The following is a 20551-nucleotide window of genomic DNA, read 5'->3' as shown; positions in this document are numbered from 1 at the left end:
ACGATAACTTTTACGCTCAATTCATCAGTATAGTCGTTTTTTAAATAAACAAACTATAAAAAATACTTCTTTTAAAATTACACATACAATATTTCTCAAACTTTTAGACTACACTGATAGAAGGATTTGTTTATAGTTAAAAATATTTGTTAATATTTAACAAGTCATTTATTAGAGACCATTTTTTAGTCCTTAACAAATATTTCTTAGTATTTAAAAAGATTTATTAATATTTATTAAATGAATATCAGATTTATTAAATACAAACAAATCATTTTAAATACTAAGAAATATTTGTTTAATACTAAAAAGTGGTCTCTAATAAATGATTTGTTAACTATTAACAAATATTTTTTAATACAAATAAATCCTTCTATCAGTGTAGCAGTTTATTTTCATTTTAGACTAGCAGTAAATTTACAATAGGTATGGTGAAAAATCATTTTTCTTACAATATTCCTCAATTTTTTAATACGCGTACTTCTAAGTGTCCTCTATACGAATAAATTTTTTCTAATAGTCCTTGCGGTGTTAATTTTCAAAATATTAGCAATTAAAAATCGTACATTTAACATGTATTCCCTATCCTGACCGTAGTTAGAGCGAACATTTTATTGAATAACAACCATACTTTTCTTAGGATTTTTTTTAAAAACTGAGAATATTTAATTGAAGTTATAACAAGTATTTTTTTTTAAAAAAAACATAAACGAGCGGTATTAATTTTTTTATAAACAATGTTCAAAGTTTGTTACTTTTAATGATTTTCAAGCGTTCTCTTATAACCTAATAAGTGAGAGATAGTGACTTGGCAACGTTGCACTGCACGGGAAGTTCAAAATACAGTAGAAGCCCAACAGATTCAAATAACTATAAAAATTTAATGGATATAGGTTAAGCACAAATTTACTGTACAGGAAAAATAAATATGTAAAATAATAAATAGTATAAATCAAGAATATAGCTACAATATTAATATAATAAATATTTATTTATTTAAAAGTACATTTTTCAATAAATATTTTATAAAGACACTTATTTAAAATAAGTTATTTTTAACTTTAGAAGAACATTAATACTACTAATTATTTTATTCTTTTTTAGAAACTCTTTCTTTCTTAAAATTATTTTTTTTTGGTTTCTTTACTGAGTTTTTTGGTAATTTTTTTAAAAAGTTTAAGACGTTCTTTATATCTTTTTGTTTTGTTATTCTTACTTTGTTATTTACTTTTTCAGTAAACAATTGCACGATAGCTTCATCCCCTCCTTGTTTAAATATTTGTTTCAAAGAATCAACTGAAATATCATTCATAGCTAATTTTTTACATATATTCAACGAAATAATATCTTTCAAGTCTGTTAATACTTTTAAATTATGTTTTGTTTTATTTGCATCAGATAGTTCTTGCAAATAAACGTCACATTTTTTATAACAAGTGAATAAATTATCTTTTAAATTTAATATTTCCACTAAATTCTGTAAAGTTAGAACGTCATAAGCTGCATCATGAAATGATTGTTGTTCATCATCTGAATTTTTTAAAAAATCTTGACTGAGACTCTCTAATTTAAATTTACCAGGACCTCTTCTATCACTCAAGACCAATCGAAATATTGCTAAAGTAAAATCTGCCATTCTTTAGCCGCGAAGTCATTATTTATTATTTGCAGTCTCCAACTATACGTAACCTCAAAATTATTTCAAAACATTAAATTTTCCTACAACACATGTCTCAAGGGGCAAATGATTCTGAGCGAGAATGCAACGTAGCCAAGTCAAAAAAAAGACGCAGTGGGATTATTTTTCTACTTCTGCGCATGTGAGAGGAGGCGCAAAAGTGTACTGCATCTCAACTACTTCATATTGTAGTTATAATGCTTTACATTGGGGCATATGGGGGGAAATTTTTCTGAAAGTTGAGAACCGTTGTAGGGTAATACTTCACGGAAAAAAAATCCTATGAAAAATTACTATAGTAACATCGTAATCCAGGACTAGACTTTCAGTATCTCGATTTTTACGATGCTGCCGTCTACAGAATACAATTTGAATTATTGAAAATTACGATGTTATTTAGTAAATTTTTTTTCCGTAAGAGCAAGTGAATAAGGACGCATACTATATGTTTTAATAAAAGAGAGACAGAGTCTAGTAGTTTGCGACGCCACCACCGAAAGATAACCAACTACTGTATCGAGGGTCTTATTATGTGACTGAACAGAAACTTTAGATATTCCCTCCGATAGCGTGAGGGGATAAACCTTGGACTTGAGGCGGAGAGGACACCGGGTTCGATTCCTTGATGATACAGAATTATTTTTTCGGTGACCTAAATCTCTTTTTAATTTGAGTGATAGAAATTTACGATGTTGCATCGTATAAATTACGATGTTTGAGTTCTGGTCCGGCACTGCAATGTCCTATACTAAAAATTACGATGTTTTCATTGTAATTTTTCGTACAATTTTCTTTCCGTATTCCTTAATGTGAAAAAGTTTCAGAAGCACACTGAGATAAAAGTATTTTGATAATCACAATACTTGGTATTTTGATAATCAAAATACCAAGTATTGTGATTATCAGAATATAAGTCAGTTCAAGACCTATACTCTGCACAGTAAACTATAATATATGCGCTGTCACAGCCATCGACGTTTTAACACTAACAGTCAGTTTATTTGATTTATGCACTGTTAAAAATAGAATTCAACTAATATTTATTATATTAGCTTGAAAAAAATTTATTATTACACTTTTAATTTTAATTTTAATTTGTTTGTTAGCTTTATAACCCGAGAAAAAATATTTATATATAATTATATATATTTATATATAAATTGGTTATATATGATTATATATGAAAAATGGCCAAATATAATCATATCTAATCATATATAATTGTATGTATGTATTTATTTATTGTATATAAAGATAAGTACATCTTTGTTACAAAGAAGAATTAGGGTTTGGGCACCAGTAAGATAGCTAAAAGGATTAGTGGAACAGTTAAATTAAATTACAATAAATTAAGAAATCATAAATTTGGAGGAGGAAAGCCAGAAAAGTGAGCACAAATATTAGAAATTGACGTCGATTTGAGATGGTTCCAGTAGGCGAATCTTGAGAGCGGTGTTTGTGAAGCTGTAAATTGCTTTGATTTGACTTGGTCTGCAAGGTAAATCGACATCAGATAGGGTCAGCTCATCATGTGATTTAATAAAATTCAAGTGCTTTCTTATTTCCTTAAATTTTGGGCATGAGCAGAAGAAGTGTTCCAACGTTTCGGCGCAGGCTACGCTGCAGCTCGGGCAGTTTTTTGTCAGATCGAACTTGCTGGACATATTATTTGCGTAGATGACGACACCAAAGTTGTTGGCGCATCTTATTTGAGCAATAAGTTTTTTCATGCTCAAAGGAATATTACATTTGAGGTAGTAATTATTAAGCTCTCTATTGCGGATGGGCGCTTATAGATAATGAGAGTTCATAGCTCTTGAGTTTATAGATTCGTGGTTGCTTCTTGTACGTGTCTATGATTCTGATTCCTGCTTTCTCCCAGATTTTGCTGTCCAAGTTGTGCAGGAGCGTCAGGTAAGACGGATTGACTTATCTGATGAAATTTGCTATTTGTGCGATCCAGTTGTATTTGATATTGGTTTCGCCTTTCAGGTATAGCTGTACAGATTTGTTAAAGCAGATGAAAGGAAGTCTGTCGGTGTTCATCTTAAGTATTTTCACTATCCATCTCCAAGTGACTACCCAGATCCTGACAGCTAGAGGTGTTCTGCTGAGTTCTGCTTGTACCAGTACATTTGCTGTTGTCTTGCTTAAGTAGAAGAGCCTTTTGTAGTGGCTCACCTGTATGCTTTCAAGTTCATTTGTGTAGCGCAGTGCCCATATTGGCGCAGCGTAAAGAAGAACTGCTGATACCATGCTGTCGAATAGTGTGTCAATGCTTGTCTTGCTGTTCATCTTCGTTCTGTATATGAGTGAGATTACCGCGCTGGATGCCAGTTTTGTTTTGGCCATTCTGTCCTCCATGGCCAGTCGTCCAAGTACTGATGAGGAAAACGTTACTCCCAAACAAGTAAAACTGTTCACAATTTCTATTTCTTTGTTGTTGTAGAAAAATTTTAAATTCTTAGGTTTTCTCCCTTTGTTCCTGCAGTATAAGATTTTTGTTTTCTCTTCGTTTACTGTCAGCTGGTTTGCATCACAGTATTGATATAGTATCTTAAGTGTCTTTACAATGGCTGATTTGCTATGCAGAGTTATAGCTAAGTCATCCGCGTACATGAGAAGCAGTATGTCGGTGACTGAATTAATGCTGATGCCGTAGGTTCCATTTTGTCTCAAATATTCTTCCAGATCAGAACAGAAAAGAATGAACAAGAGTGGGCTTAATATTTCGCCTTGGAGAAGGCCCTCTGTAATTTGTATTTTATTAGTTGTACCTTCAGGCGTTCTAATTTTTATCGCTGCGTTATCATACAAGTTTTTTAGTAGTCTGATTATCTTTGCACTTACTCCCAGTCTGTGTAGTTTATCCCATAGGGCCTTGTGTACTATTGTATCAAACGCTCTTCTGAAATCTACGAAGATTATGAACATATTTTTACTTGCCCGAAGACGGGTCCAGATAAGTTCTTGTAAGACAAAAATGTGATCTAAGCAACCTTTGTGAGCTTGAAAGCCTGCTTGAGATTCCGGTATGATTCTGCATTCTACCACCCAGTTGTATAATCTGCTGTTAATGATCTTGGTGAATATTTTGACCACGTGATTTACGAGGGCAATTCCCCTGTAGTTTGCTGGATCTGTGTAATCTCCTTTTTTATGAAGCATCGTAAGGATTGACGTTTCCCAGCCAACTGGGATTTCTTCGTTACTAAGTACCTTGTTAAATAATGTTAATAGCAGCAGCTTCCAATTTTGGGGTAGAGCTTGATAAAACTCGTTGGTTATTTCGTCAACGCCAGCCGCTTTATTTCTTGCACTAGTTTTTAGGGCTTTATTCAGTTCCTTGAGAGTTATGTCGGCGTCCAGCATAGGATGAGTAATACCTACGTAGCTGGTTAGATTTTGTTGAGGAGGGGGAAGGAGTTCAGCGTAATATTCTTGCCATTTCTGTAAATTTATCAATGAAGTTGGAGTTGTTGTTTTGGCATGGTAAGCTCTAATTGCCTTCCAGAAGTCTGTGCTATTGCGAGCGTTATTTATGTTCTTTAGGATTTCCAGCTGGTGGTTTTTCTTTTTGTCGTTGCAGGTTTTTAGGTATTTTTTTCTAGCCTCTAGGTAGGCGGACTTGTGTTTCTCTATAAAATTGGATCTTTTATATGTGCGTAGTTCATGAGTGGCCATCTTTTTCAGTTCCTTGCATTCTTTGTCGAACCATTTTTTCACGAAAGCGGGTCTTCTTCCTTTAATCATTTTTAATTTTAGTGCAGTGTGTTTTTTGTTGCTTCTGTGAGTTTGTTTAAAAGTACCGTGGACGTGTCTGTAGGATTTATTTGGACGAGACTTGACCATTTCATAGCTTGTTGTCCAGTTTTTTCTCTCCTTTCCATTTGATTGAGTTATGTTTATCTTGGCTACCGTTATTTGTCTGCATCACTTTTAGAGATAGGACAATTGGAAAGTGGTCAGATCCACTTACTGTAGCATGTACGGTGAAATCATCTATGAGGTACATCCCTTCACAGTTTGACCAGGTCAGATCGATGGTACTGTTTCCGTTACCATGAAATGTATATTTAGCGGGGTGATCACCATTTGTTCTACCATTAATTATGATTAAGCCTAGGTCCTCTGTGAAAGAATTTAGTGTAACGCCACGCTGGTTTATTATATCTAAGGATAATCCTGATGCTTTTACGTTGCAGTTGGAGCACAGTTCTTCCGGGAGGCTTGGTGGATTCCCAACTCTTGCGTTAAAATCTCCTAACAAATAGCATGGTAGAGCGTTGAAGTCTGGTTTGATTAATTCTAGATGTGATTGGAGGTTGATTAGGTCGTCGTGCAGCGCATCAGTTGGGCGAAAGTAGACAAAACCGCAAAGAACCTTGCAATTTGGAAGAATTATTAGTGCTAGCAGCCAGTTTTTACTTTGTATTATAATATTTAATTGGATTGACTTACGCGAGAGGAGAAGAAGGCCCCCGCTGGCTCGTCCAAGTTGATTTATTCTTGTGGCTGGAATCCAGTGTGTGTTGTAGTTTATCCAGGTTGCTCCCAAATGTAGCGTAGTGGTCGCCCAGGTTTCAGCTAAACATATTATGTCATAGCCTAGCAGGTCGTCTGTTGTGTTTAAATTAGCTAGCCCCCTGCAGTTCCAGTAAGCAATTCTTACTGGTGTTCCCCGTTTTTTGACGCGTTGTTTATCGTGATTCGAGGTGTTCCAGTGCCCGGTTTATTTTTGTATACTATGGGAGTTATATTATCTTTGTTCATATCCCATGTGTACCATGTGTTATCGATTATTATTTTTTGCCTGATTGCCCTTGCGTGGTTTTCCGGGTGATTTCTTGCGAAATTTCTGAGTTTGCTTGCGATGAATTGTTCTTGGTTAGTGAGTTCATTGTCAATATAAATGTGAGTATCTTTTAAGGCTGTTTTCTTTGTTGATATAATGTTGGACTTGACTTCGGTGTTCTCAAGTGTTACTCTGTAGATGTTGCGATTTTTTCCTAGGGTCTCTACGTTTGTTATAACGTTTTTGATCTCAAACTTTTCCATCCGCTTGAGTTGGATCTTGTGCACTAGTGAGTCCCTTGATTATAATATTTTTGCTTATTGCTCTTTTGTCCTCTTGCTCAAGTTTTTTCAGACTCTTAACAACGTAATTCAGTTTGTCTTGGATCTCAGCAGATGGGTGTGCAGATGGCGTTCTATTTTTACTTTCTAGTTTCTCGGTGCGGGTTTTTAATTTTTGTAACTCCTCCTCAAGGCTTTTGAATTTCGTGCTGTTTCCCTCTCGTAATTTTGCGATCTCGTTGTTGATAGTTTGTAGTTGAGTTGCCTGTTCACTCTTAAACTCCATTATTTGGGTGTTGATTTCTTCCCTTGATTTTTGGATTTCCCGTAGGAGTGTTTGCAAAGTGACTGTCTCAGATTCCGTCATACTTTTTTCTTTTATGGGGCTGATGTTAGGTTCAAAAGGCGGGAGTATTTTAGTAGTTGGGTCCGAGACTCCTGTTGGGCTGGAGTGTGAAGCAATTGATATTTTTTTCCTTACTGTGAGGTGTGAGGAGAACAAGTCATTGAGCTCCTGGATCAAACTTTCTTCCAAATCTCTCTTCCTTTTATTTAGGTAGTCTTTTATAGAGCCGGCGGAGCTGGATCTAGTTTTTGCTAGTCTTTCAGCGTTGGAGAGTCGGCCGGGTTTACCTTTTGGGATTTATTCGCGACTCACATGTTTATTCAGCAACTGTTGGTTAGGAAGTGATTCGGTTGGTGGCGTGAGGCCGATGTTGTTATTATTATTTTTGTCGTTGTCAGCGACCATAACCTCAACTTTATATATGCTCTGCAAAATAAGTTTGCGTTTGTTTATATGGCAAGATGCAATTTAGATTATTATTTGCTCTTGAAATCGTACATTAGTTATCCCCACTCTTCTAATCATATATAATTATGTATAATTATATATAACAATATTTAATAATATATTTATTACATCTAATTAGTTATTGGGTTAATTTTATGGATAGAGTATTTAATATGGTCCTACGCAATTCTCTGTAACCAATTAAAATGCAAAAAAAAATCTAGCTATAATTTTACGGTTATAACACCAGCGGTCACCTATCCAACTATTAACCCTGCTCAATGCTGCTTAACTTTGGTGATCTCCATGCGTCTTGAAGTTTCTGTCTGCTGTGCTGCTGTCTTAGATGGTAATGATTCTATGATCTACATAATGTATCATATGGGTTTATCATAAATATAATATAAAAATTGATTTTATAATATATTTGGGCAGTCATAATTCATAATTTATTTATTTTACCGAATCTCATTATAATATAACACTTATTTAAATAATAAAATAAATAATGATTTTACTATTAGGTAGTAGCAGAGCAGACCAAAACATCTCATAGGAAATGTAACAAATTTTGTATTTCAGAATTATTTAAACGTAATTATAAACATCATTTTACACTTTTTGTGATTACCAAAAAAAAATTTTTTTTCAATGAAAAAATTTTTATATATGTTAATTATATATAAGCATATACAGGGTGTCCCAAAAGTCACGGACGCCATTGTAGCATCTGATGAAAAAAATAATTCTGAGACGAAAAGTCCTTAGCCATTTTTCAATTAACCGCATAGATAATTAATTATTAATTAAAAATAACGTCTCTTTATTTGTTAGAGAGAGAGCGCCAGTGTCCAGTAAAGTATGTGCCAAACAAAGACACAACTAACTGTATGACTAACTAGTTTCTACAGAGTGTCCCAGAAGTAGCGGACGCCATTGTAGCATCTGATAAAAAAAATAATTCTGAGACGAAAAGTCCTTAGCCATTTTTTAATCAGACGCATAGATAATTAATTATTAATTAAAATAATGTCCTTTTATGCGTTAGAGAGAGAGCACCAGTGTCCAGTCAAGTGCGTTCCAAACGAAGACGCTTGCACGTGTGAATGTGTAAGTAAATGTGTGTGACTACGTTAGCTATAGTAGCTAGTTAGTCATACAGTTAGTTGTGTCTTTGTTTGCCACATACTTTACTGGACACTGACGCTCTCTCTCTAACACATAAAGCGACGTTACTTTAATTAATAATTAATTATCTATGCGTCTAATTAAAAAATGGCTAAGGACTTTTCGTCTCAGAATTATTTTTTTCATCAGATGCTACAATGGCGTCCGTTACTTCTGGGACACCCTGTATAATCTTATATACAATTCTTATATACAATTAAACGGTTTTGTGACCGATAGTGTTATGACGAGACGGTCACAAACTATCGCCATCTAGTAGAATTAACTTCAATTATGAATAATAATGTATTTTAGCGGTTATGTAGAGTTTATTTTGTCTTTGTCAACTTAAAATTTATGCACGCGGCTATGTGAATCAACTAGAGAGATTAGAGTTTTATGAAGTTAAATTAATATTTATTTAAATATTATAAGTAAACAAATAATTAAAATTATTTTTTTATTAAACCAAACAACTAAGATGTTATGATAATAAAAATATCCGAGGAAAAAAATATTATTATTTGTTAATTTCAAGCAAAGTTTTAAATAATAAAATTATTTAAATTTCGTTATTCATCCTTTAACAAATTATACTCATTCTAACTTGACATTTTATTTTTTATCAAACCTCTTATCTCTCAGTGAAATACTTCCCAAATAATTAAGTCATTCTTGTATAAAAAAACCGTCACGGGACGTCTACGTAGTTGTATTTGATGGTAACAATTGTGACCGTGCTTGTGACCGTCATTTGCACAACAAACGTGTTGAAAAAAAATTTGTGCCGTCACTTACCGTCACAAAACGGTATTTATGACATCTGTGCAAATTTAGCACCTCATCCAAGGATTCGCGAAGTAAAAATGACCTTAATCGATAGGTCTACGTTAGGTCCGGATAGGTCCACCAAAATTTTCGTTAGGTCCCTCATAGTTTTTTTACAAAAAATTTTTTTAATTTTTACTAAAAAAAAAAAAAAAATAGCACCCCATTCTATGAAAAGCTGGCTAATTTTATCAAAATCGCATTCTTTATCGTTAGGTCTGTATTGGTCTATGTTTTTTTAATAATAATAATGATTTTATTTGTATCACATAGGCAGTGTTTTACAAAGTGTTTTCTAAATAGAAAGACAAGCAGCGCTGTTTTTCTATTTAGCTCTTTTTTATGTGGATTACATAGTATTAAATTAATTACATTAATTTTAATTTTAATATTTGGCATACATTTCATCACTTTTTTGGGTACATTGCTTTTTTACAATATTTTAACATATCCCATACTATTTTCCACACACGTTTTTCCTCACTTTTTTTTAAATTTATTTCTTAATTATCTCTATTTATTCTTTATCACACATTCATGCGCACTCTTTTTTGACTAGCATTCTAATGCACAGCGTCTTTTGTTATATTGCTCTCTTCTCTGTTCTCACTCTCACTTTCTCTCAATACATTTTCTATTTCTTTCAACAATTTACATACATTTTTACATATTTTACTATTTAAGCATTCTATTATTTTTATCTCTAGTATTTTTTCACATTCTTTATAATTACTCCAAGACTCTAATGTTTTTTTACTCTCTTCACTTAATTTTTTACTAATTTTATCACACATTAACACATGCGCTAGCGTTTCTTCCTGGCTTTTACACTCCCTGCACTTCCAGTCACTTATACCTTTTTTTCCCGCACGTGTCAAATTACCACATCTAGCTCTCGCCCATATTTCTTTGTCCGTGTTTTTCACCTCTTTGTCACACCAGTAGTTTTCTGTTTCGTTTGTCAGCACTAGTTTTTTGTATAGATTATTGTACGTGGAATTGTTTATTTTTTCTTCTACTTTTTTCTCCATCCTTTTTTTATACACCTCCAAGCCATTTTTTATTTCTTCTTCTATCACTTCTATCTCCGCATTATTATATATCAGTTCTATAACTCTTTCACATTCCATCTCTTTCACTAACATTTTTATTTTTTCTCCCCACTTTGATGGCTGCCTGTTCAATATACCTCTCATTTCTTCTCTTAGGCAGATTTTTGGCCACCTGTCTTCTCCCATTCTTACAATCTTTATTATGTACCTCCATAGTCTGTCTTTTATTAGCACTTCTATCATTTCACTTCTTGTCTCTTTGTACACTATATAGCTCGGCGTGTTTCTCGCTACTCCTAGTGCCATTCTCCATAATTTGTTTTGCATTATTACCATTTCACTTGTTTTTTCACACCCCCATGTTTCCACTCCGTATAGGCATCCAGATCTCACTAACGTATTATATAGATATATTCTGTCTTCTATGTTGTCTCTACCTGTCCTTCTTATCACTCCCCACGTTGCATTTGACACCTTATTCGCTTTGTTTTTCATCTCTCTCATGTGTTTACTGTGTGTGTTTTTTGTAGTAAATGTGTATCCTAGGTATTTGAAATTATTCACCACTTCCAACTTTTCGCCTTTGTAACACCATTCGTTCTTCACTGCTCTACCACCATTTTTGAACACCATAATTTTTGTCTTCTTTGCATTAACTTTTAGTCTATTTTTATCCGCGTATTTTTCTATTTCTTTCAACATTTCTTTCAGTCCTTCTGGCGTGTCTGCTATCGCTGCACCGTCGTCTGCATACTTCGTCATATATATCTTTGTTTTACCCATTACAGTGCCACCTGTGTTTTTTCTCACCATCTCGTCCTCCATGTCATCTATAAATATATTAAAGAGTACTGCGCTTAGTGCACATCCCTGTCTCACCCCTTGATTTATTTTGAACACCTTAGTTTTTGCACCATTCACTGTTACCTCACATGTTGTGTTTTTATATATAGTTTCTATCATTTTGTACATTTTGCCACCAATTCCTATTTTTTGTAATTTTTGGAGCAGTAATTTTCTGTCAACTGTGTCAAAAGCTTGCTTTAGATCAACAAAACACACGTATAGATTTTTTTTATTTTTCAACCTGTTATTAATTAACGCATTTAGCGTAAAGATATGTTCTCTTGTACCTCTCCCCTTTCTAAATCCTGCTTGACTCTCTTTTAATTTATTTTCCCTGTCTGTCCAGCACATTAGCCTCTCCGCCATTATTGTAGTTAGTATTTTATAACCAATATCTAGCAACGATATTCCCCTGTAGTTTTCAGCACTTTTTATATCACCCGCTTTATGTATTGTCACTATTCTCGCTTTTTCCCATCCCTCCTGTATACTGCCTTCTTCCCACATTTTATTAATTATGTTGTTCAAGTTCTCTAGCATCTCACGAGGAAGGTTCTTTATAAATTCAGCCGAAATTCCGTCTTCCCCTGGCGCTTTTTTGTTTCCTAGTTTTTTTATTGCCTCTCTGAATTCTCTTCTGCTTATTTCTTCATCCATACAGTCGTTTTCACTACTTGTTTCTGTACTATTGTTGTTTATTTCGCTGTCTACCTCGGTATTATTGTTATTTTTGTTTAACAGTTTTGAGAAATGCTTCACCCATGTGTCTCCATCTATTTTTTCCCCCATTTCTTTTTTCGTTCTCTTGCACCTGAATTTATTCACAGCTTCCCACCACTTGCTCATGTCCTTCGCTTTATCTATTTCTTTCTTTCTCTCTAACCACCAATTTTCTTTTGCTTCTTTTATTGCTTGTCTGTATGCTTTCCTCGCTTCTATATATTCTTTCTTTTTTTCCTTGTTTTGTGCGTCTTTAAGCATTATTCTTAGTTTGTCCCACACTGTATTTCTGCACCTTTTGCACTTCTCATTAAACCATTCCTTTTTTTGTTTTCCTGTTGCTTTCCCTTTTTTTGGTTTTGCAGTCATCTTTGTTCTTCTCGCTGCTTCGTATATAGTTTCTTTTAGCTCGCTCCATTCTAGATCTTCTTCGCCCATCCTTTTTTCACTCCATATCTCATACGCACTCTCCGCGTATTCTGCTGCTTGGTCTTTTTTCCATCTCATTCTTTCTTCCATTATTTTTGTTAGGCCCGTTTTCTCTTCACCATTTGTTGCTTTGTTATCACTATTTTTTCTTTTTATTTCAATATATATCGGTAGGTGATCTGAGTCTGTTTTTTTTATCACTCCAAATTTTTTTACACAGTCTTCACTCCCTCTGTCCATTACCATACATATATCTATCACCGAACAGCAATTTTCGCTTTTTCCTCCTATGAAAGTCACTTCTCCATTTCTATCTTCTTCACTGGCACCGTTTATTATTCTCAGCCCTAAATCTTCGCATATATTTAGGAGTTTTTTTCCTTCCGCATTCACCACTTTGTCTTTTGACTTTCTTTTTATACTATATTCTTGATTTACTACTTTTGTTTCACATTCGCCAATTCTGGCGTTCAGGTCCCCTATCACGATGATTTTTTCATACTTTCCCTCATTGTCTCTCACTACTTTTTTAAATTGTTTTTCTATTGCTCGTATTCCTACGTTGTTATACACTGTTATCACCACTTCGCTCATTTTTTTATTTTTTATCACAAATCCGTACTCCCATTCGTCTACTTTCCACTCTGCTTCTTTTTCTTTTTTCACACCTAATATGTGTCCTCCACTTGCTCTTCCTCTCTTGCATTCTTTTTTTCTCACTGCTGCTTTGAACCACCACTTCATTTCGCTGCTCAACCTGTTTGTTACTCTCATTTTGTCTTTGTCCTCGATCCACGTTTCAATCAGGGAAACTATTTCAAACTTTTTTATAAACTCATTCAATTCACTGTACTCCTTCATCCCCGCAATATTCCAGCACATCATTTTGCATCCTCTGGTATTCACCACTTTTTTTTTATTTTTATTTTTGTTTTTCTTTTTATTATTATTTTTATTTATATTTTTATTACTTTCATTGTTCTTATTTTTACTATTATTGTTGCTTCTATTGTTATTTTTATTTTTGCGTTTATTTTTATTATTTTCCTTCTTGTCCTCTCTGTACTCACTGTATACTATTTCACTTTGTGCTGCATCTTCGACCACTTTTCTTTTACATTCTACTATTTTCACTACGTCTTTATTTTTCACATTATCTTTATTTTGTCCACCTCTTTCCCTGATTGTTTTTGTACACTTATATCAATCTCTACTATTTTTTTCGTCGTCCAAACCTCTTCTTTCATCCCAATATTTCCAGGTATAATCAATACATATTTTCATATAACCTTTTTTCACCATTACATTCTTCTCTCTCTGCTCCTTTTCGATCTCTCTCAACCATTTTGCCACCTCAATTTCTCTTTCTGTTAATTCGTCGTCCAGGTAGACGTCTGTACCTCTTAGCTTGACTCTTTCACTCATCAATTTTTGTTTCTCTGCTAAACTGTTCATTTTTAGTGTTAACATACCCTCCGTGCTTTTTTTCACTGAGTTCCCGTTCACCTGGTATCCTATTTTTTCTTTTATAATATTTATTGCCTCTGTGTTGGTTTTGCAATTATGTTTTATTACCAGAAAAAGTCTTTTTTTTTCTCTTTTCTTCATTTCCTCTTCTATCTCTTTTTCTGTGAGTGGTCTAGGTTGTTTATCTCCGTCTTGACCGCTCCTTGCTCTTTCTCTTTTTTTTCTTTCTTCATAATCATTTGTCGTTCTAGTTGTCGCTCTGCTCCAGCTTACACTTCTCTTTTGATCACTACGTGCTCTGGCATCATCTAGCATGTATTGCGTATATTCATCCATAACGTAATCTTCGTTTCTGTATTGTGTGTTGTGTATCAATGATGCTCTTCGCCCTGTGTCAACACGTCTCGCGCTGTATTTCGCGCTTTCTAGTTCTCTCACTCTACTTTCTGCTTTCAGATATCTTTCAACAAGTGTCTCCTTTTCTTTTTCCCATTTCTTTTTCTCTTCTCCTGCTTCTTTTTTTATTTTCTCTTCTTTTTCTCTAGCTAGTTTACAGTTGTTACATGATTGTGATCTTTTTTCTCTGTCACATTTTTCTAGCTGGTTCATTTTTTGCAGTAGTAGTTTAACCCCAGTTCTGTTGGAGTCGTTGATGTCATTTAGGGTTGCGCTGAGCATTAATTCCCACTCATTTTCTTTCCTTCTATTTTCTTCACTTATTTTTTCCAGAAGTGTTCTCGTCAGTTGCTCGGTTATCTCACTTAGCCCGCTTGCTACATTTAATTCTTGCTTTTTAGCGCCATCTTTTAGTTCGTTATTTTCACTCCTTGATTTTGGCGGTGTACTACTGCCGCTATTGTCTTGTGATTGTGCTTCATCTTCTCCGTCTTTCTCTGTCTCTTTTCTTTCATCAGCCATACTGTTTTCTCCCACTTCTGTTTTTTCCTGATGAATTTCAGCATCTACCTCTATCAATGTATTATCAAGTTCATTGATTTCATCATCTGAGAATATTTCACCATCGCTTAGATTTCCCTTATCACTTTTTTTATTTTCGCTCATTTCTTGTTTTTTCTCCAACGTTATTCCAAAAGCTCTCAAATCTGTTTGGCTGCTACTCCTGAGATTGTAACCGCTCTTGCGTCCTCTTCCCGCCATTTACTCTCCAACCTCAAAAAGTTTTTTCACTTGCTTTTAGCTGTTTTTTATTTCAGCCTTCTGATCTTTCGTAAATTTTATTTACTTTGTAGATCTAGCACTTTTAATTACACACTTTGTTGTCACTTTTTTAATTTATTATTCGCTTTTTTAATTAATTTTACGTAAAATACGCGCTGCGTACAAATCATGCGTCTGTTCGCGTCGCCACCTTTCGGTTCATTTTGTCTATGTTTTTTTTTTATATTAATGATTTTATTGTCGTTATTAATAATTATAAATTAATTAAAATCTGCGCATGCGCACATCGCATCTAATACGACGCACAATTTAATGTATACCCGTTTTGATTTTTCAACTTTTAATAATTCAATAGAAAAATATATTAATTCATGAACTGCTTTCAAAATGATTAATTAATAGCACTTAAATGAGCTTATACCTTTAAAAATGTCCATAGTTTGCAAGATACAAGGTAATTTTTTATTTATTTACATTTTTTAAAATATAAACTCATCCTGATATAATACACTCATAAAGAGCTTCGATTTGAGTATCCACATGCAATTTTGATATATTTTATATTGTTTACTGATAATATATTTAAATAATATTTACGTTATTTTAATTTTTTTCTTATTTCGCCTAAAACGTCAACTGACATGTTTTGTCGACATATCAGTAGTAAAAATAATTATTTGAGTTTACAATGTTGAAACCTTTTATGCTATAGCTTGTAGACTCTGTTACTGCTTAATGAACAATAATGATCTTATATAACATCATTACATATGTAAGTAGTTTAAAGTTAATGACCACGTGTTTTGGCTTATTTGTAACCAATAAATAAAATAATTAAGATTAAATAAAAAAATAATAAATATGTCAATAACGCCAAGAGTAGTGTAAGTATTTTTTATATATTAAATCAGTCAAAATTTTTTTCATATAAAGTTTATATTCGTTGATTATTAGCGCTTAAGTATGGAATTAGCGGGAAGTTGCAGGGACGTCCTTTAGGGTCAACCGTTTTCCTAATTTTTTTAATTAGATACAGATAGTAATACTAATCAAATCATTTCAATTTATATTTCATGCTTGGAAGAAGTGAGTTATTAGCCAAAAGTAAGCAAGCTGATACAAATTTGTATTAAAAAAAATGTTACCAATTTTAAAATTAAGTTAATAAAGTATCAAATTTTGAAAACTATAATTTTCTATTTTTTATTGGTTTTATTTGAATTCCTTACTCATTGATTGGCTATTTAGGTTAACGCGCGCGAAACACAGTCGATTCAAATCTTCAATCATTAGAAAAATACGAAAACTAAATAAATTAATTAATTTTCTAATAATAATATAAGTATTTATTATTTTTATAATTAACTTGTCATATAAACAAACTAATTACGAATAAAAAAAAATAAAACTGATCACATTTAGATAATAAAAAAATAAAGTATGACACGTTGGTTTTTGTTGATCAAATAATTATTCAAGTTTATATGACGAGGTAAAAAAATAAAAAATTTTATTTTTGTGATTATTTATAAAAAAAGCTAACAATTGAAAAAAATGCCTTTTTTAAAATCAAAAATACGATCATTTGTATTGTATATATGACATGTTAAAATTTTTTTTTTAAATTGAGAAAAAAAAGGTGGGCATCAACATATAATAACGCAATCATGAGGAGCATACTTTGAAATAATCTTAAGTTTATTTAGATTACCAGAATCCCATGTTAAAAAGTTTTTTGAATATAATTTTCATACGGTGAGTTAAAAAAAAATATAATTAAGGGCATACTTACTGGTATTTTTTTAGTATAAGCTGAAAGCACCGGTTGGTTTAGTTCTGCAGAAAAAGCACGATGTACTTTCTTTCGAATGTATAACTCCAATTGAACAGTTTTGTAAAAAGTATAATGCTTATCAGTTTATGTTTGTTTCGAATAACAAAAACGCCCTCATAATCTTATAATGGATAGAACGTATGCACTTTTAGATTTAATTGAAAATTACAAAGACTTAAATGAATTTAAAACGGATAAAATAATAGCTCAATTTAAACCGATGCTTGTGTTTAACGGAGATTTATTTGAAAATAATGATTTGTACAGTAGTATTAAAAATAGATAGATAGATAGATTTATTCATGTGTAGTAGTGAAGACTACCTTTTACATTTTTTCATAAATTCTCCTGGAATAAATATATATGTATATATAAGTACTACATTGTTTACACTGCTGTATTTATCACATATAAAAATATATCTTATGCTTTGTGCTGCTATTCTTATGTTCATCAGCTGCTTGAAGTTCTTCCCTCGAGGGACTTAACTGCCTCATTTTGTGATGCATCTCTTCCTTCTTGGACTTCCTTTGTCAATTCCTCGGTAAATTCTAGAAATTAGCAGATTTCATTGACTGGCTCTCCTCTGAGAGTCTGTCTTATAGTATTAAAAATATTTTAATTGATATGTTTCAACGAAAAGCCATTAATGATGTTAGGCTTTCAAGATTAGAACAGGTACTCAGCTTTACAGCTGTAGATGGCAAAATTTATTTAAAACATCATAAAGTGAGTCTATTGTTATTGATTGCTGTTGGTTTATTTTTGAAAATAATTAATCTGTTGATTTTTTTTACAATTTTTTAGAGTTTCATTGAAGAAATCTCGTAGTAAAGTTCCCAAATTCGAATTGGTGGAAATTAGACCGATCATGGATTTAATAGTTAGAAGAACAAAATTAACGTCTGATGACTTGTAAAAGCGAACGCGTGGAAGGCCTAAAGAAATCAAACCCAAAACGAAGAAAATATCAACTCTGACACTTTCTGTACGAAGTATGGTAGAATCCGAACAAAAACAGTTTCACTGTAAAAAAAAATCGCGCCAAGTCCACGTTCATAAGACTATTAAGAAAAAAAAATTTCTTATTTCTTTACAAAAAGATATAAAATAAAAAAATTCAAGTAACCAATATGATTGTATTTGATTTTCGGAAATTAAAAAAAATTTTATTGTAAATTTGAAAATTAAGAAAAAAATTTTGGAACGTATTTAGTGTGCGTGGTTGCAAAATATTTTACTTTTAATGAAATTCGTAAAATCTATTTACTAGGACTTTAAAAAAATTGAAATACACAATGACGCACACCAAGTACGTTCCAAAATTTTTTTTTTAATTTTCAAATTTACAATAAAATTTTTTTTAATTTCCGAAAATCAAATACAATCAAATCGATTACTTGAATTTTTTTATTTTATATTTTTTTGTAAAGAAATAAGAAATTTTTTTTTCTTAATAGTCTTATGAACGTGGACTTGGCGCGATTTTTTTTTACAGTGAAACTGTTTTTGTTCGGATTTTAGTATTTTTTGTAATTATAATAAAAATTTACAATTGGTACCAACTTAAATCTCGCGTTGGCTGCATTTTTTATAGCAAACTATCCTCTTGAAGGTACAGTTTATGTAAAAATAATTCCAGCGCACCTTGGCGAATGTAGATGCAAGCTGTGAAATGTATTTTTTTAACTGTAGTTTCCCATCTATTGGAAGATTACCATGCATTCTCGAATTATTTAGTCTGTGGCATGTCACTTTTTACATAGAAAAAAAGTCAGGATCGAAATTTTTGAGCTTGCTATAGTTTGTGCTGATAAAATTTAATAATTTCAAGTAGATTAATTATTATAATTGAATATAATTAATTAATATCAGTAAAATAAAGCATTAATTACTGTTATAATATAAAATTTAGGAACAAGAAGTACCGTAGAATTAAATAAAATTTTGCAACCTCAAAATACCGTTCTGCTTACAGTAAACACAGTCGGTAGTCTGGCGCTTCGTTTACAACGGATTTGAACGGAACTTGGCGCCAGATTCTACCGAATCTGTGGATTCATCTTGGAGTTCTAAAACTTGATAAAATACGAACAAGAAACATGAATGGTCTAAAAAAACAAGAATTCCGAAGGAACAAATCACCAAAATAAAAAAACAAAACTTGTAGAGGATAATCAAGACAACTGATAAATATTGGGAAAAATTCATTATATATTTCGTTTTTTTAATGAAAAAGTTTTGTAATTACATTTTATTTCATTTAATCTTTACAAAAGTCCAAATAGAAGTTTGTTTAATCCTAAATCATTAAAAATTAAATATAGTCATTAGTATTCAAGTACAAATATTTTCTAAATTATCTTTATTTTAACACCATGGGCTTCTCTATTTTTTAACTTCATCATATGCATCTAATCACTCTTTATTCTTAAGACTCTGGTTGAGACTTATTTCGTACAATAGTTCTAAACCTAGCTAATGTTTTATTTGTACATACTTTCAGGATCAATTACTCAAAGACAATAATAAAATCAATTGTTATGAAATAATTCTTGAAAAAAGTAGTTTTTATTTGGAGTAAAACAAACACGGAATCGCCATCGAAACTTGTATTTATGCATATGTATATATTTCGTTCCATGAGCGCATGCGTAAGGAGCTTATTAAGGCGCACGTGCATCTGCCTTACATTATGTTAATCACCATTTCAAATCATAATAATTAATTTTAATTAATTAAAAATAAATAAGTAGAATTAATTAATATCTTGCATAGAAACTGAATGAGTAAGAAGTAAGTAATTCATTGAAAGCAAATATCATAAGAAAAGTTCAATGCTTCTCAAATAAATCGAGAAAAAACTATTTGTATATTTTATTGTTAATCATTAATTAATATTATCAGCAAATACAGATGTTAGTTGAGTAATTATTGAATTATTAAAAGTCTAAAAATCAAAACGGTTATACTTTGAATTTCCCGTCGCATTAGATGCATTGTGCGCATGCGCGGATTTTAATTAATTTATAATTATTAATAACGACAATAAAATCATTAATATAAAAAAAAAACATAGACCAATACAGACCTAACGATAAAGAATGCGATTTTGATAAAATTAGCCAGCTTTTCATAGAATGAGGTGCTATTTTTTTTTTTTTTAGTAAAAATTAAAAAAATTTTTTGTAAAAAAACTATGAGGGACCTAACGAAAATTTTGGTGGACCTATCCGGACCTAACGTAGACCTATCGATTAAGGTCATTTTTACTTCGCGAATCCTTGGATGAGGTGCTAAATTTGCACAGGTATTTATGACGGTCTCGTCACATAAAATCAAAATACCCCCTGATAGCCACAGTTTCAGACCAACCAAGTTGGTGTCAGATAGTTGCCACCAACTTAGCGACAACTTGCGGTCAACTTCCGAATTTGTAACTGTTGGCGCCAAGTTGGCTACAAGTTTCTGAGAAAAAAGAG

General features: G+C 32.2%; 1 protein-coding gene across 1 annotated transcript; it reads right to left on the bottom strand.

Moving 5' to 3' along the window:
• Positions 1–13792: 13792 nt before the first annotated feature.
• LOC123268052 (DNA ligase 1-like) lies at positions 13793–15214 on the bottom strand. Its single transcript, XM_044732935.1, has one exon. The coding sequence runs from the start codon at positions 15212–15214 to the stop codon at positions 13793–13795; it is 1422 nt and encodes a 473-aa protein (XP_044588870.1).
• Between the last annotated feature and the right edge of the window lie 5337 nt (positions 15215–20551).

The sequence above is a fragment of the Cotesia glomerata genome, linkage group LG6, assembly GCF_020080835.1.
Source record: "Cotesia glomerata isolate CgM1 linkage group LG6, MPM_Cglom_v2.3, whole genome shotgun sequence".
Classification (NCBI taxonomy): Eukaryota; Metazoa; Arthropoda; class Insecta; order Hymenoptera; family Braconidae; genus Cotesia; species Cotesia glomerata.
Note: the sequence above shows the minus strand (reverse complement) of the source record. Positions and strands in the feature narration are given on the sequence as shown.